We start from the raw sequence: 25,864 nt of genomic DNA on the forward strand, positions 1-25,864 counted from the left end.
CAAGAATTAATTAAGAAGAAGACAAGATAATAAACAAGGAAATTCACGCATTTAATGGTAAATTCAGGAAAACTTTGGTTTCTGCTACATAAGTTGTAGTTTGCTTCCTGTATTTGCTTCACCTGAAGTTAACAGAGACCTATGCACATTCACACCTCCCCAAACAAACAAGACTTTAAGAGAAAACCAACTAGTTAGCACCCTTAAAGTTACAGTCCAATCCAAACAAATTATAGTCCAATTAAATCCAATAACCCACATTTGTCCAATTGGGTTTATATAAACAGTTTTTTAAAATAAAAAACAAACATTTTTTTTCAAACACAACTTGTTCAAAAGCTTCTTCTTGAGGAGTAAACATGAACAAACAACTACCAACATACAGGCCCAGATTTTTCATTTCAGCTTACATTTGAATTAATTGTTACTAACAATATATCAAATAGTCTCCCTCTAAGACAATCCTGCTTCAAATAAAGCTTGTTACCTTCTGCCGGTGAGACAAAGGACTCTTCCTTGAGAAAATTTGCTTTTTAATCTTTATTACAACAGCTCAGTCTTTTCTTGAGTCCACACTGTTATTTCTAATGTGTGTATTATCTATTCAGCCCCCCAAAAAAGTGGCTAAAACGGTCTTTAAGTGCATTTTACTCCAATCACAAAAGACTCAAATATTTGTGTGGATAAAGGAGTGATCGTTAGCCTCTCAGATTATGCAGGGTGAAATAATAAGGACTTGATCAATGAGCCTTGTAATCACACCGATAAAACATTTCACACTGAGAAATGAGTTTTCACACAATATCGGCAAGATGCTGATAAGTCATAAATGTAAATGAATATTAACACAGCGAATCCTCCCTCTCAGTTCAGAATGTCACAAGATTATTATTTAAAACTCAACAAGTGATTTAAAGCAGGAGAAACTGCAATAAAATTAAGTCTGTAAACATTAGAAGAAAACAAAAAGCTAGCCGAGCTTTCCGAATGTCCCTTTGCATCACCTCAAAAGCAGCTATCGATTTGTGTCAAGAGCGAGCAAAGCAAAGCCGAAACAAATCTATGTTACTGTGTAATATTTCCTCCACAGACAAACCAAACAGAGGTCAGGCAAGCAAGCCAAAGACATCTGGAGCAGTCAGTCACACAGACAGAAGCAGTGAGGGGTCGAAGGGGGCAACACAGACAAAGTCATCAGCTGTATCTAAGCAGCAGTCTGTCAGGATCCTTTCTGAGCCCAAATAGAGCAGTCAGTCACACGATCAGACGTGAGAATGGGCACTATTTTCTCCAGCTGCAGCAGTCGGCTTCTGCTGAGGCAGGCGGGGAAAAGAGATATTGCTGCTGCGCCCTTGAGCCATGCTAAATTGCTTCAGTAAAACAGACACAGGTTTGCAGCCATGTTTTATGGTGGCTATTGAATCAGGAGGTGATGGCTGCTGGCTTGGTAACTGAAAGGATAGATATTTAGTGGAGAAAGTGGCAAAGGAAGCCTGCTGGGTGATGGCTGAGCAGCTGATAGCTGCTCAAATTGTAAAAAGCTAACAATATAGCTGGAGGGGGTTTACTGTAATGATATTGACAAAACAAAATAAAAATTCATCATGGGAGGGCAGTGATGTGGGGAAAGAAGAAAAAACAATACCAAAAAAAAAAAAAAAACAACAAAAAAACAAAAAAAATGTGCGACTTTCTTTTACTTTTCTAAGCTCTGTCCCCGAGGGCAGTCGATAACTGTTTGCCTCAGAAAAACAGATTAACTCAGAATACGTTGACTTCTCTATAAAAACCATGCCAGCCACCTTCAAACCCTGCAACCCTTTACGCCTTATGAAGGGACAATTTTACTCGCTTGGCTGCGGCTCCTCCCCCATCTGCAGCCCTCAGCTGGACATGATGGACGACTCAATCTCACCTCAGAACAGCCACAATCAACCAATTAGAGCATGATAGATAAATCCTGCTTCTGTGGGAGCGCACTGTGGACTTGGCTTTAATAGGTGGAGTTTAATAGTTGTACTAGCAGCACGTATCCGGCAATATTGACCTTGTGATTGGTTGAAATGTTGCCAATTCCTGACAGGAAACACGGCTCATGCCTGCTAGCTTGCCATTGTAAAAAACTCATATAATTCTGTTTCTACATTTTCAAGGACCCACCACTGATATAATGCCCACAAGCCCTTTATCCAAACCCTAACCATTATAACTCACGACTAACTTTGTTTCCAACCCCAAAAGTGTAATCCACTAGTCCGGTTTTTGGATCCCATACAAAAACAAACAAACAAACAAACATGAGCACATAGAGTTTAGTTTGTAAATGTGTGTGCTACTACTGTAGTTTGTGAGCTTATCTTTATAGATCTGTAGTCCAGGTGTGTCTCTACAGGTCATGTAGGGCCAAAAGCATAAATAAACCCATCATCTTAGGGGTTCTATGGCAAAGACATTTACATATGTCACCCTTATGCCCACCCCTTTCTCTCTCCCCCTTTTCACAGGACAGCCAGTCAGGATTAAGCATTTTACTCAAAATGAAAAGAATCACCCAGACGCTCACTGAGTTGGAGGCTTTGGTTGTGCTACCTTGCACTTCTGAGCAGAGTGACAGCATGTCAGCAGGGTTACGCCTGGATGGTGCCATGTGTGTCTGGGCAGACAAATCTTGACATATGGAGATTTGCTTCTGACTGTGTGTGTGTGTGTGTGTGAGAGAGAGAGATAGCTCACAAGTACCAGGGTTAAATAACAAACAGAACAGAAAGTTGGAACTAGCTCAAGTCAGACTGACTGAATACTGGAGCCTCAGCACATTACATACAATGTGTGTTGGAGAGTGTGTGTGAAAATGCAAAATTTAGATGGAAGATTAGGGAAGCAATACTGTTAGTGAGATTTTAAAACCAAGGGGAGTCTGGCTTCAGGGCTTCAGCGACACAGTAAGAAAGGAAATTAAATGTGTGACAGAGAGCTTGAATGAAGAAGGAAGAAGACATTTGTGACCACAGCTTTAAGCTTCTGGTCCATGTTTTATCTCTGCATCTATAAACGATTTATTTAAACTCAATAATGCGGGGTGGAGATTAGCTGGCTTGACAGTTTTCCACTAACAGTTTGGGTTTTATTAACTAATTTAAAGCATATGTGAGCGTGAGGTCTGAGGAAAAATGTAGGTTTTCTGAGGTTTGAGTCCAAAATCACTGAAATGATCATTCCCACTGCATGAAGCAGCACTGCAGGACTCTTCTCACTGTTAAAGGGCCTCAGAGTTATTTTTTGGTCAAGGTTTCAAACTAAATGAACCAATATCTTACATGTTACATTTAGTAATTTCCCTCTGGGATAAAGTATTTTTACTTTGATTTCATGCACACTCTATACATACACATACACTATTTTATGTCTGGCACTGCAGTCCCTTGCCGTGCTAACCAATGTCTCTATTTAGCCATTGCATTTTAACTGTAACTTCAGAATTTATCCTAACTTTATAATGTTATCTACAAGAATCACGTCTTATATCTGTGGTGAAAAAAAAGAGGAGAATGGGCTTTAGAGTTCATGTTCTGAGACACATCCACAATTACAGATGTAGCACTAGCCATTAGCATGTTAGCTAATGCTTGAGTAATGAACTGTTGTCTGAATTTACATCTAGTTTATCGCCTCTCTGAGGAACAAGGTCTCACTGAGAGCCATGTTGAAGGCTGCAGGATCGAGCACCAGAGCATAGCCGTGTTTGTCTTGTAAGGTAACTTTAATCCTCAAACATCTTTTCTCTTCAACACCTCCAGTTTCTGAGACTGGAACTGATCCATATTCTAACATGTCCAATTTTAGATGGTAACTTATTTATATCCTCTTTTTTTAAATGCTTGTTGCAAACGCAAGTATGGGAACTTGCTAACTGTTAAGAATGACCTAGCTTGCTAACATTTTGCTAACATAACATGTTAACACTCATGCATGACCATAACAAGCTTTGTTTGTTTAGACAATAATATTCAGAATTGTTGCGCTAACGTTGGAGATTGTCTGACATGCGAAAAAATGCCATGCCAGGCGATCAATTTTTTTAAATAGTCTATAATGGGTTGCAGGAAGGGTCTCAGACATGAATGGTGATGGTGGGAAGATTACGCAAAAAATATGTGACCTTCTGAAACTAATAATCATAACCACTTTATGAAGTGATAGGAGCATTTCTTCTTAACGCCTCTCTAAAGCTCTTTCCTTTCTTTCCTCATAACTACGTCTACTCCTTGTAATAACTGCACCATTCTCATACCTCACCTTCCACTGAAATCACATGGATAAATTAGAAACATCTTTTTCTTTTAGAAATAATTGGATGCCACGTTTTTTAACCCTGCCCCAGCCCTTAACTTTTAGCTTTGACTCTGGAAAAAAAAAATGGACCATTTTGAACATACAAAGTACAGAGATGGACCACAGGAGGCTATTTGAAAAGTTTCTGTTGACCTTAGAGACCTAAAAAACTTCACAAGAACTTTATGAAAGCTTCCTGAAAACCATAAATCACTATTAAGGTTCGCTGAAAAACAGCTCACTCTCTTTGAAGCTTTGTTCTCTGCAAAGGGCAAAACCACAAATTGTTTTTACAGTCATCCTCCAAGCGTACTAAGCTGACTTATACTCATAAAAATTGAATTTAGGCAGAATAAGACTTTAAGGTCACTGGTTTAGATCCTAAACATTATCAACCAATTATTAAAATGTATACACTCTGTCAGATGATCTTCTTTCTTGCTCTCTCTAAACAGTTTGGATCAGGTTACTATTTTGCTTTTAGCTTTGTACCAAAGAGACAACAGAGAGGCCAGAGCTTAGAGCAGTCTGTGGGGACACTGCAGACCTATGAGAGAAAGATTGACGATGCAAGAAGAGGGAGTAGAGAGGAAAGTAGAGAAGGCCAAAAGGGCAGGTTGCTTTGTGTGTATGGTGTGTAACGGATGTTTGACTGTGTAGCTTGAATCCTCACCTCCAGTGTAGTCAGCACTATTTTCTCCACAGAGGAGAAGTATGCCTCCCAAAGGAACTGAGTCTGCTGTCTGAGGGACAGGATCTTATCCTGGTGGATGGAGCGCACCGTGGTTGGAATCTGCAAACAACAAAAAGCAAATATCAGTCATTGAGCTGAGACTTGGTAGTGAGGAAACAGATATTACTGAATGTTTGCTGGAGTGGATGTTTAATCTTCAAAAAGCCAAGTAGTTTTTTTTATGAACCTTTTTTTCCCTTTTTTTGTTGTTTTGCAACACTTTTATATTATTTTCCTTAATTAAATACTCCAAATATTACACTCCAACCATTGGCCACCATATTTGTGACATACTTCATTTAAATTCTGATTTATTTGGCATGAAATTACTTTTCTCTCTGTAAAATTCAAGCAATTCCAATCAAATTCATTTGTTCAGTCTATTTCAGCCTTAGAGTGATGTTTGGAGCAGGTCGGGATTGGAGTGCTGCTTGATTTTGGTTTGACTGACAGACATCAGAAAACGGAAGAAAACCAGATTTTGGATCAAATCGGTGAAGGAGGAGCATTTTTTTTTCTTTAGAGTGTAGTCTGCATGACCGTGTACCTGCAGCAGGAGCCTCTCATCGCCGATGACTGCAGCCGTGTTCCAGTCAATGATCTCAGAAAAAGGCAGCTCCCAGCCATTACTCAGCATCACCGGCACACATGCAGCCTGTAACACACACACAAGCCTGGATGTCATCCTGGACATACAAGTTGATTTAGCTACATCATGGGTGTTGTGTCTCTTAATACAAACTTGAAATGACCGAACTTTTCTGATTTGTCTGTGCTGTGGCCCCTTTAGTTTATTTGTTTTTGGCAGAGGATTTTCTTTGAGTTCAGGTGTCATTTTTGCTATACTGGATTCTGCAGCACAGAGTCAATAACAGGAAATGAGGGGAGAATTTACACAATAACAGAAATGTCCATCCAAGTGAAACAGAAACTCTGTTGTCAAGGCATTTATAGCCCAAATGGTAAAAGCCCAAACCATCCATCCACAAGCTTGCAAAATGTCAAGCACTTACGATGTGATTTAATCAAAATAAAGTGGAAAACATCAAACAATATGCATCCCAACAACATTCAATAAAGCGCAAATGCTTGTTTTTGCAGGGTTTTTATAATGTCTGTTTTTAGCTGTCAGCTTTATTAGCTGAGGACTAAATGTTGTCACCAAGTGGGAATCTCATCAAAAGGCACATCTTCAATGCCTTGATCAATGTCCTTTTTGATTTAAAGTTTCAGTCTCTAGGAAGTATGGTAACCCGTTGGTATAAATGCAATAGAATATTAATATCTTAGCAAACAAAACAAACCCTGGCTCTAACGAAGACATTGGACTGAAAAGCCAGTGTGGTTCTTCTGCTTGATGTGTGAGGATCAGGTAAGATAATTTCAGCTGGACTTTTGAGCAGTGAAGTGATTACAATTTTAGAGGCATTCTGAACTATTATGATATTTATTCATTGTCTTATTTAGATTTTACTGTCTATAAACTTTTAAACATGGTGCAAACTTCAATAGAGCATGGATGTTAAACTTTGGTCCTCAAGGGCCACTATGCTGCAGGTTTTACACATTTCTCTGCTTCAACACACCTGACTCAAATTAATGTGTCATTGGAAACAAACTACTGGATTGTTTTGATTTGAATCAGGTGTGTTGGGTCAGGGAAACATCTAAAACCTGAAGGACAGTGGCCCTCGAGGACCTGAGTTTAACATCCCAGTCCTGATGGATGGGAATGAGTTCGGAGTTGCTACGGAGCACAGGATTAGTGCTGTCTATGCACCTTCTGCTCAGAGGTTGCACCCCATAAATGTCCTATAAACAGCAAAATAAGGAGAAATGAGGGAATTACCAGCAGAGAGCCTGTGTGCAGGGAAATCCACTGACACTTACTTATGGTGAAAGAAAGACGGGTCTGAAAGAGATTACTGTAATATAAACAAGTCTACATGTTGATTTTAATGAATATTCTGCACATTATGCCTTTCAAGGAGTGGGTAAAAAAACTAAAGACCTTAATAGACTAATGCAACTTTAATTCTGAAACACTGCAGCCTTTTAAATGTGTTTGGCCTTAAAAGAGTCTGCAAATAAGAACTTTAAAATATTGCCCCATATGCATGCTTGTTGATTGTTTTATAAGTATATGTTGTAAGATCAAATGGGAAACTTATATACAGCAGATTAACAGCAAGATAAACAAAAATAAGCTTGAGCATACCATTGAGATAAGAAGGCTAACAGTGTGTAGCAGCAGATAGTGAAGAACCCAGCATAAAGCCGGTTGATATGGATCTAAAAAAACAATTCACCCATTTGAAAGATAAGCAGCCCATCATTTTGTAGAGAAAGTAGGAAAAGTAAACAGCTGAAAAGTAAAATGGCAAAATATTTTCACATCGCAGTAACACTAATTAAAAAATGCACAAAAGGAATATCTTAATGACTTGGTCTGTTTGTGTTTATTTAAAATTTTTAAAGATGTTTAAATAATTTACAAGTCTGAATATCAAAGAAAGAGACCATGCTCGGAGGGGCTGGATGCTTTTCTCTCATAATCAAATGATCACACTGTGTATATGGACACTTTTTAATCACTTTTAAAATGATATGACTGTATTGGATTTAGTAGAAAAGAATTACTCCGAAGAGGTGAATAGGAGACATGATGAAGAGAAACGGGAATCTGGGAAAAAAGATCAAAAGGCAGAAGAAAGTGGTACACAGATATGGAGGTAAAAAGATGAAAAGAGAGGAGATAGTGAAGCTGAATGTGACCTTTGGCAAAGGAGTGGCAGAGGAATGGAGGGATGAGAAGAGAGGTAGAGGGAACAGCTGGTGTGTGTGTGTGTGTGTGTGTTTTGGTGGGAGTTTGAAGTAATGACGGCCCTGTCACTCTCAGGTCATAAAGGTGTCAGCTAAAGCAGAACTGGCTCACGGGCTCTGCTGTGCACACAGAAAAACACACAATCTCATGCATACAGATATATAAAAAAAAATTGAAATGAAATTAAAAAATCCACTAACCACACACATGCACACACAAAGAGTTGACCTCTAAACAGAATATATATATATATATATATATATATATATATATATATATATATATATATTTACTTTTTTTTCCATATAAAGCCACAAAAACCTGCAGACTCTCTCCCTTCATCTTTAACCGTACGGTGCAAAGTGGATGGATGGTGAGTCAGACAAATGGGGGAAGGAGGGGAGAGGGCATATTTTACTCCTGAGTGAAGTGTGTTGTGTGTGTGTGGCAGCTGATGGGGAGATAATCACACTTTTGTGAGTGCACTTCATGGACAGTGGTGTTTGGTAAGGAGAGGTAAGGGACAGTGCAGAGGGAATGCAGAAGAATGCAGTGCAGTTGGGTCAACAGAGGAAAAAAAAGTAAGTGCATAAATATCAAAAGTCAGGAGGAAGGAAAAGGTAGATATGATCCACCAACATAAAATAACTAGAAGTGAACCCATTTTAAGTCTCGTAGTTAAAAGTTAATTGTGTAATAACATTTTGGGGATAACAGTGATTCTGTCTTCATCAACCTTCGTCCATGTGTATGAAAACAGCTGAGTTAAACTAACAAACACAATGTGTTTTGCCGAGTTGACTGACAGATGTAGTTTACATCTTTTTAAGAAAATCACCTCATTACACCCATCATATACTGAAGACATCACACCTGCCTGGTTTGTTTAGAAAGCCTTATTTGTGTTTCTGTATTCCTTTAAAAAAACTGGATGCTAAGAAGTTAGATGAATTACTATAACTAAAATTCCTATTACTAATATGCTTGTACTATAATTGCAGTATAATATATATATATATATATATATATATATATATATATATAAAACCCAAATTTCCCTGAGGGCTCTCCGAAGGGATTAATAAAGTATTTCTATTTCTCACTGCAAAATGATCATTTATTTTGTAGATGCACCATTAAATTATTGCAAGACAAAGTTCTTCCATTGTGAGGTTGCAACTATTGTGAATTGCTGGTTTAGTAACTTTCCAGATTTTATGCATACACATAAAACATAAAAAATTATATGACACACACTGACAGAAATATACATAAATAAATAAATAAATACATATAAACAGCATTGTTTGCCGTCTTTATACTTCAAATATCGATGGAAGCCATTTTTCATTGCAATAATTTAAAGGTGCATCTGCAAAATTTAAAGGTGAGAAGAAGTAGCTAATCTGCACAGCGAAGGTCTTATTTATATTAATCACACTATTAGTTAATATTTAATGGTAATCATTTATTGTTACTTATTCTAGAGGAGTCATCATTAAAACAAATCTGGGAGATTGAGTGCTGGTAATTTGTTTCTTTTCAGTTATATTGCAGGCAGAATTGAAATAACAGTGGATGCAATGTCACATAATCTGCCTGATATGTTTTACTTTATTTATTTATGTATTTTTTTACCTGCAGCGCCTCGAGGAAGCGAAAGGAGCCTAGCCGTCTGCCACGAGGCACCAAACAGAAGGTGGAGTTGTGGAGCATCTCCTTGTAATCGTATCTGTAAAAACACAACAAAACGCACAAAAATAACTGCATCATTGTTTCTCGCTGTAATGAGCTACTGTAAAACTGCAAATAATTCATAAATAACTTCTTATATTTTACTTGGTGATAACATAAAAAAAATCTTACATATTTTAACCCTGAAAGATTCACATAACACATTAGAAACCAAAGCTAAATCAGGAATATTTTCACACCTGCTATGAAATTCCAGTACACCTTTCCTCTTTCCACCTTCCACCCCCTCCACTCATCTCATCAGCCACACGCACCTTTGAAAACCACCAAACCCCCTAAACTTGCTGCCTTTTTCGGCCCCTCTATCTCTGCACCCAGGAAGCCGAAGCTCCCTCCCTCTGCCTCCTCCTCTTCCAGCCCCCTGATCCCTCCATTTCTCCAGTGAGGTGTGTCTTATTGCTTTCCAAACAGGGTGATCAACCCTGCCAGGAGTAATGAGCTGAGAGTGACACCTGCTTCCACAGCACAGCACAGCTGGCTGGGTGTGTGTGTGTGTGTGTGTGCATGCATGAGAGACAGAAATGGAGAAATGGTGTGTATCTGTACATCAGTGTCTGTGTTTATGATATTTTACCATATTTTGACAGGTGTGTGTTAAAACTGTATTTTGCTACATTAATAGTTTCATGGAGGAGTTGCTTTGTGTTTTTTTCTCTGAATCTCACACTTTCCCTGATTTTTCCTCAACACGCGACATGATCTATTTTATCATGTATTTTCTTCTCTCCTTTTTCTATTTTCTTTTTCTTTTAAATATCATTAGCTACCTTTTAAAAGACATTTTTACACATGAACTCACAGCAGTCTGGATAATTAAGTATAGATGTTGTCTGCAGGAGATATGCCATCTCAGACACAAAATAGCATCTAGTTAAAGTGCACAGGAGGAAGGACAAAACGCAAAAACACCAGCTCTGCAGAGTGTTTTGTTTAGAGCAAACCGAGGATGAATATAAAGCTGCAGGGTAATCCGTAATGATACATTCATATCAGATCTGCAATATCGACAGGAGAGTGGAAAGCAATATACCGACAGAGTGAAACAAAGAGGCGATGCAGGGTAAACTGCAGAAGGTCTGGCCTTGTCAGAGGTAACAAACAGAAATAGATTTTTAATGACAATCTATCTTTTTAAAATCAAAATTTCACTGCCAAAATAAGAGAAACAGTTTATTCCTGTCTCTACCAAAACATTTAACTTGGTTAAAAACCCTTGCACTAAGGACAAAGGGGAGAAAACATGACAGAAAGCGTCAAAGAAAATAAATTTGGTCTTTTAAAATACATGAAATATGTATTTAACATGCAGTTAAAATGAAAATGAGCCCTTAATGCTGCCCAGATTTGAGGTAAAAAAAACAGACTTAAGAAGCACAAAATCCTCTCTCATGTTACCAAAGTCCAAAAAAGGTGAAGGTTACGGGACACACTCAAGATTCTGCTCCATTGATGATGCTGTGGATGTACTGAAGCTTGTGCAGAAGTGTGACAGTGATTGCTGATGCTGCCTTTGGTGTGTTCCTGTGCATATGGATCGAGCTGACAGGTCAAAGCTGGGAGCCAAGCTCTACGTTCTCCCTCTCTCTTTTATACACACAAACACAAACACACACACACACCGTAACTGCTGAGATTGCTGCAAGATGCTGCCCTTGTCTCTTCTTTAGCTGAGCTCTAATAATGTGCAAGGAGATGACACCTTGTGATGAAATCCCACCCTTATTCACACCTACATGCATAACACTCTGTGCAGGACATAACACAGTTATTGCACACGCACAAAGAGCAAATGGGCGACAGCTGCACGCCCTCACATTGACGTTCCATCACCTGTCGATGGAGACGAAGAAGTGCTTTTAGCCCATATTTTCACACCTGCTGTCTTTCTGGACGGTGTACATATATGTATATATGTATATATATATATATATATATATATGTATATATATATATATATATGTATATATATATATATATATATATATATGTGTGTGTGTGTGTGTGTGATCATAACAGCCCACAAGACAGACCAGTGACTGGTGGCAATGAATATAAATGTGGGATTTAACACGCAACAGCCCTGTAACAAGTTTAAGCTGATGACTGCACCATTGTCCTGTCACATGTTAAATACGACACAAGTGTCGGCCATTTGTCTCCATTTGACCAAACTTGTCATGAGAATAAATTAAGATATTTTCTTTTTTCTCTATTCAGGCCAGCATGGGAATTTCAAGGTCTTTAAAGCAAATCACAGGTTTAAAGGATGTAGATGTGACAGCCGACTTCCTCTTACATGATTCACCTGCTGTGCACTTGTTATCTCAATATGACTACCTCAGTGTTCTTAGGGTTTTACCTAAAAAGATTGAGTGAGCTGCATGACTGCAGGGTGAGTTTGTTATTCTATAGATTCAATGCAAGCAGGGTGAGAAAAAAAAACAAACAAAACAAACAAGTTGGTGAGAAAATTTTGAGGATTAACAGCATATTTAGAACAAATCAAAAATGTGTGCAACACTAAACACAGGTAGAAAATAAAACTTCATATAATGTGGCAGAGGTGATGAGTGTACATTTCCATACATGCAGTTAAAGACCTCTTAACCAGTTTGTTGCCATGGTTTCCTGAAATTAAGTGGCTTAATTTCCAGCAACTTAATTACACGGTAATGGAGTGTCATAGATGCAGACAGGAGGTGAAGGCGTGAAACAGCAAAAAAAAAAGAATAAAAAAAAACACACTTTTATGTCATATGAAGCAAATATTATTGGCAGGAGACTATAAATCCACCCCCATAAATGACTACCTTACAGCTTTGATCTCTATCTTTTTTAGCCTTTGCATTGCTTAATGGTGTCTTTGATAAAATACTGAATTAAATTGGGATAATTATGCACTTAAACAGGAGTGTTGGGGCCATCTAGATGGCCAGAAGACCACTGTCTTTTTAAAGAATATAAAAAATTCATCCCTGCAAAGTTAGAAGGGTTAAAGGGAAGGTACTGGAATAACACAAAAAGAATAGTGCAATTAAAGAAATCTTAAATTTGTTTTTTGCAACATTTCAAGCTTTCTGTAAAAAAGATTAAAAAGGCAGAAAGAGGCTTATTTGAGTTTTAGTTTCAACACAAGTTTATGCAGCCTTGTCATTTAAGAGTTTCATTTATTCAAGGCGAAACCTTCTTCCGATGAGGTCTAGCTGCCAAGTTTATCTAATGGAGCTAGAGCTAATAATTATAGCTTTAATGTAATGTAAAACAGAAATACAAAATAATGTAATTTGGGAAAAATTGGTCCTCAAAAGCTCAGATTCCCTAAAGTGCACATGGTGTGTTGCCTCATGTTTCTCTGGAGCCACACATGCACCTAGACTATCCGTCTCCCATGACTTCGGAGGTTTGGGTTGATGAAAAAAAAACAAAAAAAACAACCGATTTGATTGTCTTCCACAGAGAAGAGAGAAAAAAATCCAATTTGCTGCTTATTGAGACTGTTGTTACATTATCCTCCCGGACCTCTCTCTTGTCTTCCTCTTCATTTTCTCACTAATTTCTTTGTCTTCCAAAGTGAGTTTCAGTGTGAGTCTGTAGAAGAATGGGTGTTCTGGTAGGCTGGCGATGGCTGGAACAAAACCAGAGGAGACTATCTTTTTTTCTTTTCTTTTTGTTTGCAACACAATGTAACAGAGAAAACAGTCTAATCAAGACTTTTCCCTGATAAATTATTTCTGATTAAGGAAAGCACTAATTTTTGCAACCTGTGCTTCTTGCAGACAATAGTGACTGTGGACCTGATCATGCAGATCAGGTCATCACAAAGTATTTAAGCTGCTTATCATTATGGATGGAAAACATGTGATCGTTTGACTTGCAAGTAACTCGTGCACAGTTTAAAGACAGATTCCAGCAGTAATTAAACAGGAGCTCATACTCCCCCATAAACACAAATGTGTATGTTGAAGCATATTGTTTTGTGTGATCCCATGAGAGAGCGACAGATGTGCAGGCTAAATGTACTTCTAGCTAACTGGGATGGAGAGTGTTTGGTGAAAGGAAACAAACATGTTTCTGTGTGTGCACGTTTGAGGGTGATAATGTGCTGTGCACACATGCGTATAGTGATGGATTCAAAAGCATCAGCAGTATGTGGTTGCATTTCTGTCTGTTATGCACCCTGACTTTCCTCTTCTACACTTTTTTACCCTGCAGCTATAAGGAAGAGTATATGTCAGCATGTGTATGAGTGCATCCAAATGTGTGCGTGTCCATATTGTTCTATCTTTCTCTTTTGCTGTTTCAACTTCTGCTGTATGCTCAGTGATTCATTCATTAGCCTAATTAGAGCTCATTAGCCAGCTTATGCTAATTCCAATTAGCATTGTAGCACGGAATGGCACAAAGGTCCGCATGGCCAAACAAATAGGTTTTCTGTGGTCAAGCCCCTGATGAACCAGAGGTCGGCTTGCTATTGCTGGCTAAATTTAAGCTGTATGTACAAGTATATGACAACAACAACAAAGGACAGAGGTCAAAACCGACAGAGAATAAATGAAAAACATTTTGCACAATATATCCAACTAACTAAGAAAACTAAGATAAAAGGTGCAGCATGTAACAAAAGCAAAGGTCAATGACAGAAAAATATAATATATCATAAAATCTAATCACTTTACAGTTATTATCTAATTTTCTTTGAATGTTCCATTTATACATACTTGCCGTGGGTTCAAATACATGGCAGCTGCCATGTTTGTGCCACCATTTTTACTATGGTGTGTGATTGATAAACAACTGTGTGTGAAGTGAGACTACGTAAGCTGTCATGCAAGGTGCTCGACCCATCATGAGCAATTTGGGGTTTGGTGTCTTTCTCAGGGACACCTCGACATGAGCTCTCTGGGCCGGGAATGAACCGGCAACCCTTGGGCTACAGGACGACCACTCTACCCACTGAGCCATGCCCATGACTGTGCAGTGGGCTGCCAGATTCCAGCACCCGGGGGAGAAGTTGGGGGTTGAGGGGCTTGCTCAGGGGCCCACAGTGATTTACCTTAGTTGCTAGCCCAGGGACTTGAACTCCAGACCCAAGCCCATAGGATAGTTCACTCCTGTTGAAATCAAACTTCAATCTCCAACATGACAAGATATCCAGCTTTAAAATTCTAGTTTTCCAGGCAGGCCACACAGACATGGAAACAGTTAGAAAACTACATGGAAAAGACAAAACAAATCAGCATAACTAAAGATAAAAGACAAAACGTCCATGGAAGCAAAAAACAAAGCGAAACCATCACTTAAAGACAACCCGGGGGTAATGTAAAACAAACCAGATAAGGCCACATCACAACAGGGCAGCTGTTACCACAGAATAATAACCAGTAACAATTATTGCAGTACAATGACTGATAAAATTCACCAGTCTGCACAAGCAGAAGTGATGTAAATGATCATTTGCATTATTCTGATACCTGTCACAAAACTGAAAAGTCCAACTGTACTTGAATGAGGATAAGACTGGAATGAGGCTTTAATATGACAGGTCTTTCTGCCCCGTCAAGAACAATATATTGAGGGGAAACTCTGACTGATCTGTCTGGTCTGTTATTCCATTTTTCCTCTCTGCAGTGCTCTGTCACTGTCACCCTGGCTCAATACAGAGCGCTTACAGTCCTATAACAACCCCTGGAACATTTTCAGAAACGTGAAATTCAAAATTACCTTCATTCTTACAGAAAATATGTGTATAATTTGATGCAGGCCATCCCCATGCCAGTGGTGAGCTGCACCCTTCACAACTCATTCATACCAAATCTAGTTCTGCTGCCCTGGCTTGAGCCATACTTGCCAGGTTTTGCCTGGAAAGTCCCTGTAACTCAGTGCTGTAGCATGAATTCTTAAATAACCAGGTGTGAGGGATTTCTAAGATGTTACGCTGGTTTGCTTTGCTGCACTGGATCCATGTACCTATTCAAATCCGAGCTGGGTGCTAAGAAAGCTGCAGGTGGTTGGTGTTTACGGCATAAGCCTAAATAAAAATAACACGTCTACACATAATCCAAAAGTAAGGCTGATTAACATGCACACTCACACTCATGCAAACTTCTGCATCAGTTCAGGCTATGAGCTGGCTTTCTCCCTTTTTTTTCCTTCCAGCTACATTCCCTGATACCCTCGCTTCCCACCCCCATGTGTGTTAGCCTGAATATTTTACAAATACCCCGATAACAAGAAATCTTCCTGCCGCGATACTAATTCGCTATGACGGCTTTATCCTTGCAATCTTTTCAATTTGTCCTCTCAGATTTTTTCCACTGCCAACAGATGGAGGCAATTTTTCAGTTACATTTAGTGTCTGCACAGCAGTCAAAGTCCCCCAACTGCATGCATACCCTCAAGTTCTTAAAGGATGGAAGTGAGGCTGATTTTTAAACTAGGCCACAACTATTCCATGCACGCACCCAGGAATATTGGTGAAATTTGTTTTCATGGGCAGCGAGATGACTCAAAAAAAAAAAATTTTTAAAAAATCACGCTTCACACACACGAGCAAACACACTTCGAGTCAGTAATTGGCGCTTCACTGTGTGATCTCAGAGATGAGGGGTCCAGACTCCGTGGACGTTTGCTGGAGACCAGCTGTGCCTTGCTCTTCACTTCCAGATGGCCCTCAGGACACTTCACTGTGCGTGTTAGTTTGGGTGTTCAAACATGTGTGTGTGCGTGGATTCATAAGTGTGAGACAGTCTCAGATTTAGACATGTCAGCACATGCTCCACGGCGGTCCCTTTTCAAGCACTGACACATTTTGTCATCAGAGCCACTGAAACGAAGAGTGCAGAGAAGGCCGAAGTTACCTCTCACTGAGAAGTTCTTTCATCTGACACGCACACACACACACACACACACACACACTCACTCAGAGAGAGAGAGAGAGAGAAAGAGACAAATGCTTTAATTCGTTCCATTCACATCACGGCCGCTGCAGGCTCTATCAAAACAAATCGTTATCCAAGAATCTTGTAGAGTATCTCACACACTAGAACACACGTACGCGTAGACATGGAGACACCTACTTTAATACGTATGAACTGCACAGACACTAACCCTGCTGTTTTCAAAGCACCACTGACCACTACCGGGGTCCCATCTGCCGCCAAAGACTGCTCCCACTCTTTCCACGCCAATAGGTGAGGAGATACTTAATCACACCTAATTCCTTATCTGCAAACACACTCTAATGTATTCCCACGGAAGACTCCTCTAAATCAAAATACAAATCTCAGCTTTAGAGCCACCTGGGTCCCTCAACACATCACCACCAATCAGGGAATGTTAAGAGCCTCATCTAGATCAGCACTGTAACCCCCACAGTAAATAGCTGTTCCTGCACAGGGTGGCAGATGAAGCATCGCATCGTCATCAGTCATGATTGGCCCCTTGAAACATCAGATTTGCAAGAATTTGGAGAGGCAGCTGTCTTTTTAAAAAGCTCAAAGAGTGGATGAAATAAACCTGAACTTGTGTGAAACTGTAGATTAAATGCAGTAAATTTGCCTCTGTCTTGTGAAGTCAGAGACATCGGTATTTTTTTTCCTATCCAACTGATTCGCAATAACAACACACTCGACACCACCAAGTATGCATAACTGTGTCTATAATTCACTTGAAAATACATAACTTATAAAAATATTTTGGAATACAAAGATATGTTGTCAAATTTAGGTACAAAAGCTCATCCTTGATTTTAGAAAATGCCTCAGTCTACTCTAGTCTAGTCTCATCTACTTTTTGTCAGCTTCTCTGGGAATCACATTCTTAATCAGGCATTTACACACTTATGCAAGCCATACATCAGCACTTTGACAAGATTTGAAAAGACTCTTGGACAACTATCGGCTCACACCTGCTCACATCTAAAAACAAGTGTTTAGAGTCTCAGTCTAGTCTCAGACTGAGATTTTACAAAGATTGTGAATCTTGCAGGGTCACTATTTACTAGACTAAAACTAGATTCTTTTAGTATTTTTTGCGATATGTTGGAATGTTCATATCGAACAGACAGGGCTGCCCACAGCTCCACCATCCGCTCCTCCCTCTGGATGGTTCACCTACGACGTTTCTTCACCGGCTATTGTTCGTCCACTTCTGTTGTTGTTGTTCTGACTATCTATTGGTTGATTGTTTTATGTCACTGCGACTTGCAAGATGACGAAAGCGTGCTGTGACTCCAGTAAAACTCCTAAAGTGTCCCCCTATACTTTAACTCTTCTAACTACAAAAGTATTCAAATAGACCGTGTGGTTGCCAAGATACACTCATTTCATAATAATTATTACATTTTCAAGCAGAAGCCTAAAAACAGACACACTATTCTTATCTATTGTGTTTACTAAAAGTATCCTTTTTTCCCTATGGAACAGCAATGAAAGCTACATCAACCCAGACTTTCAAAGTTACTTTTATGAAGTTATGAGTTTCAAGTATTTGTAGAGCATCAAAATACTCTTTGCTACCAACAGCAGATCACAAACGAATAACAAACCAACATTAAACTAATGTGAAGCCCTGTTTTACAACAATGTATTTAGTCATTACAATTATATAGAGTCTATTAGAGTTGAGGTCAATCATTAATTTGCATAAATGGTTAATCACTGACTTGCAGCTGCCCTTATGATCATAATCTGAATTTTAATAAGATATTAAAATTATACTGATTTAATTCTCTGGCTTGGATGTTTGATCATGTAGTAACTAAGAGTGTGCATGCAAGTACACAGATATTTTTAGAGGACTTATTATGTGGTATATATAGTTTAGTTTCAGTATTTCAGCCATCATCATGGTTGAACCAAAGAAATAAACCTCCGTCTCTTTTTCTCTTTGATACACACACATACGTGCCCACTCTCACCGACAGTCCAGCACGTCCCGAATCATTTGAGAGCGAGTTTGACATCAGCATCAAACACAGACTGTGTCAGCACTGCATGACACTGGAGAGCAGCGTGATGTCTGAGACGGTCGGCGCTCTCAGAGTGTGGGTGTGTGTGAGAACAAGAGACAGAGAGAAGGTACAGCTGTCAATCACAGCACAGAGGCAAGAAAAGTGATATGCAACCCAGTGAGTTCATCAGTACCGTGTGTCAGTCACACCCCAAGATCGCATTGATTGTCTGCTGGCACCCATCTGAGCATGTGCAACTGTGTGTGTGTGTTGCATGTGTTTGAGTGAAGGAGGCATATTTGGTCTTGAGAGAAACATCACAGGGAGTGGGATACAAAGGACACGGAAAAATAAGAGAGAGAAAGAGGATGAAACCTCCACAATGATGCAATTATGATTCAATTTAGATTCCTGCATCAATTATGCAAACATATTCAAGAGACGTGTCAAATATTTATAGGCTCCCCAACTTCTCAAACTATATTCATTAAGGAGCCAAAACTTAACCCGGGCTCTTTCATTAATCATGGATAGATGTCAGCTGGAGGTCTACATTCAAATTCAGCCCCAAGCATCAATATCACGTGTGGATCCGTGTGCCCATCTTTGTCTGTTTATCTGTATGTGCGCTGCCATGTAGCTGCTGTCAGTGCTGACCTCTGACCCGTCACCTTCGAGTCGGTGCATGTTAGTGGATGCAGAGCCGCTGTTTAATATTCTGCTCCGGCTTTACTGGCAGGAAAAACAGTGAGTGAATGGCATTATTGGCAACCAGGTCTGTACATGAGAGTCCTGTTATTATGCCTGGAGCTGGAAAATTGTAAAAGCTTTTTCAGTGCAACACTTAAATGGATTTCAAATTCAGGAATTTAAACATTTTCCTACTTTTTTTTTCCTACTCAAAGTTAACTCATGGTAGCCATGAATCAGAGAATGTGACAAAGCTTTCTGCGCAGGCTTCAATAATTCCCAGCCTTTCATTTCATGGCTTGATGCCCAGGACCACGTGGCATTTAGAACAATGATGGCGGCATTGTCTGTCAGTTCTAAAGCATTCTTTCCCTAGGTTTTGATAAAATCCTAAAAAATTAAAACCTGCTTCCTTGCTTCGGCCAAATCTGTGTTTCATTCAAAGTGCACCTGATTATAAGAAAATCTTCACCGCTATGCAGACATGCTCTCAACACAGATCCATACGTGATATCTGAGGTTTACACATTTGTTTAGTGGGAAAGTGCTTGGTTTTAAATTTTGAGATTATATACTACAGTATCCCACAAACTATGGAAACTGAACTTTGATATTCTGTATGGCAAAGTTTAATTTCTATAGTGTTGTCTCATGAAAAGACAGAATAGAATAGAACTTACAGATGGAGAATCAGTCTAACCGAAGGCTTAAAATCCAGGTATTTAGAGGAAAATTAAAATATAGAGAAGAATAGGGTGTTTTTATAAGTGTGTGTTTTTAGAAAACATTTCCGACACATCTACACATAAAAAAAATGCTAGACAGGTGAAGTCTTTCATAAATGCGATATTCTATTAGTTTATTATCACGACTTGTAAATCACACAGAAATATGCCCAGAATCCTTTTAAATAATTAATTTATTTTATTTATTTTTGGCGAAAATAACATTTTGACAAACTACAGCTGCTTATGCGAAATCTCAGAACAGGGTGGTAGATTGAGTAGAAACTGTATTATCTTAACATATTTTGGCTTGCAAACAACAAGCACAGGTGTAATGTTTGGGGTTGAATTTCAGTTGGAGGAAAAAGTTTTCTGTGCATGTTCTCCAACTAACCAGCATGTACAATATTGTAACTATTAAGTATTCGTTTTTGCACTTACCGACAACTTTCATAGGTACTTCTTGTTAGTACTGGGTTGGACTCCCTTACTTTAATTATTGATGGCATAGATTCAATAAGGAAACGTTACTCAGATTTTGCTCCATACTGACATGATAGCGTCTCACAGTTTCTGCAGATTTGCCAGCTGCACATCCATGATGAGAATCTCTTGTTCCATCACATCCCAAAGATACTCTACTGGATTGAGATCTGGTGACTGTAGAGGTCATTGAAGTAAAAAAAAGAAAAGAAAAAAACAGTTTAAGATGATTTGAGCTACATTATCCTGCTAGAAGTAGCTATCAGAAGATGGGGATAGAAATGGTCAGCAACAATACACAGGTCGGCCGTGGTGTTTAAACCATGCTCAGATGGCATTAAGGGGCCCAAAGTGTGCAAAGAAAATGTCCCTTACACCATTACACCACCAGCAGCAGTCTTAACCATTCATTCAAGGCAGGATGGATCCATGCTTTCATGTTGCTCACACCAAATTCTGACCCTACTATCTGAATATTGCAGCTCAAAGCAAGACTCAGATCAGGCAATGTTTTTTTTTAATCTTCTATTGTCCAATTTTGCTGAGCTTGTGTGAACTGTAGCCTCAATTTCCCGTTCTTAGCCAACAGGAGTGGCACCTGGTGTGGTCTACTGCTGCTGTAGCCCATCTGCTTCAAAGTTCGACGTGTTATGTGTTCAGAAATAGTACTCTGCATACATTGGTTACCAGTGGTTACAAAGCATTTTCATCCAGACAACTGCTGCTCACTGGATATTTTCGCTTTTTTGAACGATTCTCTGTAAACCCTCCAATGACCATGCCCCTCCCTTACAAAGTCACTTAAATCCCCTTTCCTCCTTGTCATATGGTTTGCTGATCAGCTCTATCCTTGGGGTCAATTTGAGCCCATTCAATGTTAATCATTTAAAAAATAATAGTTTACTTTGTTTTTTTTTTTTTTTTTTCCATAAGAGAATGTGTCTGAGACAGAGGATTGCGTTGAGGAAGACCCTGATTTTGAGGGATTCTTTCTCATCTGATGACAATGAGAGTGCTGACCCCCTTGCTGTCACTTAACCACCAGCAGACAGGATCCCTTTCAAAAATGGAAAGATGATATGGTCCCTTTCCCCACTTCAACAGCAGAGTAGACTTAGTGCTTCTAAAATTATCAAAATGGTTCCAGGCTCCACCAGATATGCAAGCAGCCATGTTGAAAACATCAAGTTTGACCTGATGGTGGCGCTGCAGGAAAGGTCATACCATTATTAAAACTAGTAGGGTTCATACTGCATTCAGTAATGTTCTCAGTAAATTTGAGAAAATTTGGATGAAAACGTTCCAAGATAAATTACTTCTAAGTTAAAGGTTTGGCCTGACGGTGGCACAAGAGGACAGGTCAAAGTTGCATTATCAAGATGAAATAAAGTACCTGAAAAAAAAAGAAAAAAAAAAACTTGGTCAAGAAATTTCTGTAAATTATTTTCTGGAGGCAAATACCCCCGGGGTTAGATTGACCCTAAGAGGTATATGTGTTAGTAATATTTGAGGATAATAGGAGGGTTAAGAAGCAATTTAACATGTGTACCAAATAAAGTATACTGGTATATCGTATGTCATTTCATTGCTGCAACAAGATCCCACACCAAACAAATTTAATTACTCTTTTTTTTTTTTTTTTTAAATTTGAGTAATAAAAAACATCCAAAATTATGAAAGATATTAAGACTCTAAAAATTTCCCCTGCACAGAGAATAACATGAAAAATAAAATCATGCACGTGTTATTAAACTAAAAAAATTTATTTTGCAATTCAATATATCAAAACCAGAAAAGTTGTTATCATTGTCAACAAAGTCATCGTAGCATTAAAAACTTTTCATAACCTTCATGTTATTCTGACTGAGTCGTCTCCACACATTCCTTTGAGTCTCCGTTGTGTTGCCCCTTAGATACAGCCAGTATATTTCAGTCATATGACAAACCCCTCACGGGAACCTGTCTCATGTGACTAAATTGAGGCTCCAGAGCCGGGTGGGGTCACGACTCATGGGTCAAAGATCACGTCGGTCCCCACCCTGAGGAACAAAAGCATGGACTAAGCCTTTCAGTGAGGATCTCGATGGCTTACACTTAGGCTGACAGGGGGAGTCTAACTGTCTGTGTGTGTGCCTGATTATCTGCTTGTTCTTGTGTGTTTTTGAAGAAGCTGTATTTACAAAAAGTGAGGTTCTGTTAAAGTGTGTGTGCGTGCGTGTGCGTGTCTAGTTTTACTTTCTGATTTATAGCTAATGTCACTGTGACTCAAGTGCAAAGTGGCCAGACTTCATGTTCGTGTCAGACCGCATATGTCTCTGTGTGTGTTTGTGTGTGTTTGTGTGTCTGTGTGTGTGGTGAAGCCAAAGTGCAAGCCTCCTGCAGGCCTTCCCTGGAGCGTTGCACTCGTCCGGGGTGGTGTGTGTGCACGAGTGTGTGTGTGTATACATGGAACAGCTGTTCTCCAGCACTACATGGGGAGGTCAGGGGAAGACATGGACGAACTACAGCTGTGGCCCTGGAGCTTGTGGGAACTGTGGCTTCAACGATGTGGGAGAGGAGGCGAAAGTATAAGAGAGAAGTGAACAGATTCAGTTAGAAAAGCTGAATTTAAAATCTGAGATGGCTAAAGAAGAAAAACCCATGGGGAGAGCGGGGACAAGCTTAAATGAAAAGACACAAAAGAAAAAAGAGGATGTCCCTCTGTGTTCAAGTCGAGTGGAGCTGCAAAAGCCACAGAGACTAGCAGGCGACATGCAACACTGCATGTTTTGGCCACAAAATCTTTATAGCAAAACGTGCAATGAGAAGTACGTACGCCGAGGGCTCTTTTCCAATGAGCTGATCCACTCAGACATCAACCACAGTCACTTTGCATTCCCAGTAAATCCCTCTAGTTCAAGAAAATTAATCACAGTTATACTCCCATAAACAACTTGACTTTCCTGGCAGAGAATTGGCCCGTCGGCCAAGACTCCAAACCAACTTGAATAAAGACCCTTTGTTGGACAGCCCATAATGAGATAAGTCTGAGAAATCACTTTATAGTTTTGCAAAGACAATCATGAGCTGAGGTTGAGAGCAGAGCCTGTGCTCCAACAGAGAGAAAACCAACAGCAGCACGAAGGGGACCGACAGAAAAAACTAATAAGCCTCGTGCAACAGAAAAGAAATGGGCTCATCTTTCCGAGGCGCGCAGAAAAACTATTGGAGCTGTTGTACGCCATTTCAGAGAACAAAAAAAAAGCCTCATCTATGTTGAAACCCAACACTAAATCCCTTCTGCCTGACAGATTTGGCGAAAGAATAATATCTGCAGCAAGAATAATATTTGCAGCCTATTTTATAGAAGCATAGGAGGGAATAAAGTAAGAGATGGAACTAGGCCAAAAGCCAATTTATGGCTTTTGTTGAGCCCTTTAAAAGAGAGAACGGTGCTGCTGAAAAACCCTTTCCAAAAACTCCCCTCCGCTCACTTGTAAGACTCAATTAAACATTTGCAGATTACCATCTGTGAGGCAACTGAACCTGAAATCATTAAAAGTCTGCAAAGATTAAAAGGAATGGTGAGTGTAAAAGCTAAGGGAAGACAAGTAACATAAGAAAATGTTAAAAGATAAATATTAGAGGTGACCTTTCTGAAGACAGATTTTACGCTAATAAACCAAGTGAACTCTGGAGCTATAAAACATACCAAAACACTGGCTGTGAAAGAGGAAGCGCAAGTTCTACTGAAGTTTGATGGTGTCTTAGATTCAATCTCAAACATTCTGGCAGCATGCGCTGGCATATACCAAGGTTTGTTTCCTGTGACTGATAAAACTGATAATTTCCTATAGATAAATAAGCTGTACATAGCAAAGTGTTGCTAAGGGTCACACATGGAAGATCACACAAACAAAAAGAGGATGTGTCACTTCTCTGTGCAGTGGGGTTTTACTCAGGTCACTGTGCAAGATCTGTGCAGAGCTGCACAGCTGTTATCCTTGAGCTGCCTCATATATGTGAGCCCCGTCACAGCTGTGACATGTCTTGTCAAGATGACACAGTGCAAGTACCCAGTAGGATTCCTCTACATTTATTTTTATAGGATGTCGGTAAACTCATGGAGACGACTAAAACTTTTATTAATGCAGCCTGGAATCACTAAGTCAAATTCATGTCATGCAGACAGCATTCAACAACGAAGCATATATATCAGATACGTTTTAATTAAATACATAGTTAAGACGCATGCATGACTGAAATGCATGGGTGACTGAGTACGCTACAGACCTGAACATCAACATTTGATTGTTTACTGTAGCCGTCAATGTGGGCATGTCACAGTCACAGGGTCTTTTGTGTACATTTCAGCACCTGTGCAACTAGTAAATGAATGCTCCATGCAAGTATTGTAAAGCATACACTTAACTAGGGCTGGAAAGGAGAGAAAAATAAAAATAAAAACAACCTAAATAAACAATTCACTGGTAACCAAACTTTTCCATTTTAATGAGGGTGCATAACCTTCATAATAAACTATTGGCAATTGCAAATTAATGTACAGACCAGATGTCAGCAAGACTGAAATAATTTACAAAAAGCAAAGAAAATGACTTGCAGATTTAAAAATAAATGTCTGTGGTTTAGTCTATGTAGAGATAACGGAAGCTCTCTTTATCAGCTGCTAAAAGAAGTTCTCACAAATGAAAAAAAGCTGAAAATATGTAAATATTATTTAAACGCTTAATCATCTCACCGTAGACAGAATTTCAAGATGCAGCTGAAGCGTTTTTGGGGGTCATGTTTGGTGGACTCATAATTATGTCTCTTTTTTGCAGATGATGTGGTCCTGTTTGCTTCATCCGGTTGCAAATTTCAACTCTCACTGGATTGGTTCAAGTGTGAAGCAACTCGGATGAGGATCAGCCACTCTAAATTCAGGACCATGGTTGTCAGCTGGAAAAGAGGGTCAGGAATGAGATCCTGCCCCAAGTGGAGTTCAAGTATCACTGCTCATAAATGTGGGATGAATGGAGCGGGAGATTGCTTGCTGCATCTTCAGTGATGCAGGCTTTGCATCGGTCTGTCGTGATAAAATAAAGAGCTAAGCCAAAAGGAGAGCCTCTTGAAGATTCTACCCTCACCTATGGTCATGAACTGTGGGTGGTGACTAAAGCCTGGTACGCGCATAACACTTTTTTAATCCTATGAGATTTTTTATCAGTTCGAGACCTCACACGTGAAGATAAAAAATCAGGCATTAAATAGTTTTGATTGTAATGTGTGGTGTGTGCCAATAATCTAATCACAGAACAACCCACACATAATGATGCTGTCCTGCAACTCATCTACAATCTAGCCCTCCGAGCTGGAAAAACGTCGAAACATAG

General features: G+C 39.3%; 1 protein-coding gene across 1 annotated transcript in view; it reads right to left on the reverse strand.

The window, feature by feature from the left end:
- ext1b (exostosin glycosyltransferase 1b) overlaps nt 1–25,864 on the reverse strand; it is a 126,771-nt gene that overhangs the window by 30,926 nt on the left and 69,981 nt on the right. Inside the window, exons 2-4 of the mRNA XM_042011281.1 lie at nt 9,528–9,621; nt 5,613–5,720; nt 5,006–5,125 (exon numbers count right to left, since the gene is read on the reverse strand). Of these exons, the coding sequence (XP_041867215.1) occupies nt 5,006–5,125; nt 5,613–5,720; nt 9,528–9,621 (322 nt within the window). The remainder of the gene's footprint in view (nt 1–5,005; nt 5,126–5,612; nt 5,721–9,527; nt 9,622–25,864) is intronic.

Source organism: Melanotaenia boesemani, chromosome 17 (assembly GCF_017639745.1).
Source record: "Melanotaenia boesemani isolate fMelBoe1 chromosome 17, fMelBoe1.pri, whole genome shotgun sequence".
Taxonomy (NCBI): domain Eukaryota; kingdom Metazoa; phylum Chordata; class Actinopteri; order Atheriniformes; family Melanotaeniidae; genus Melanotaenia; species Melanotaenia boesemani.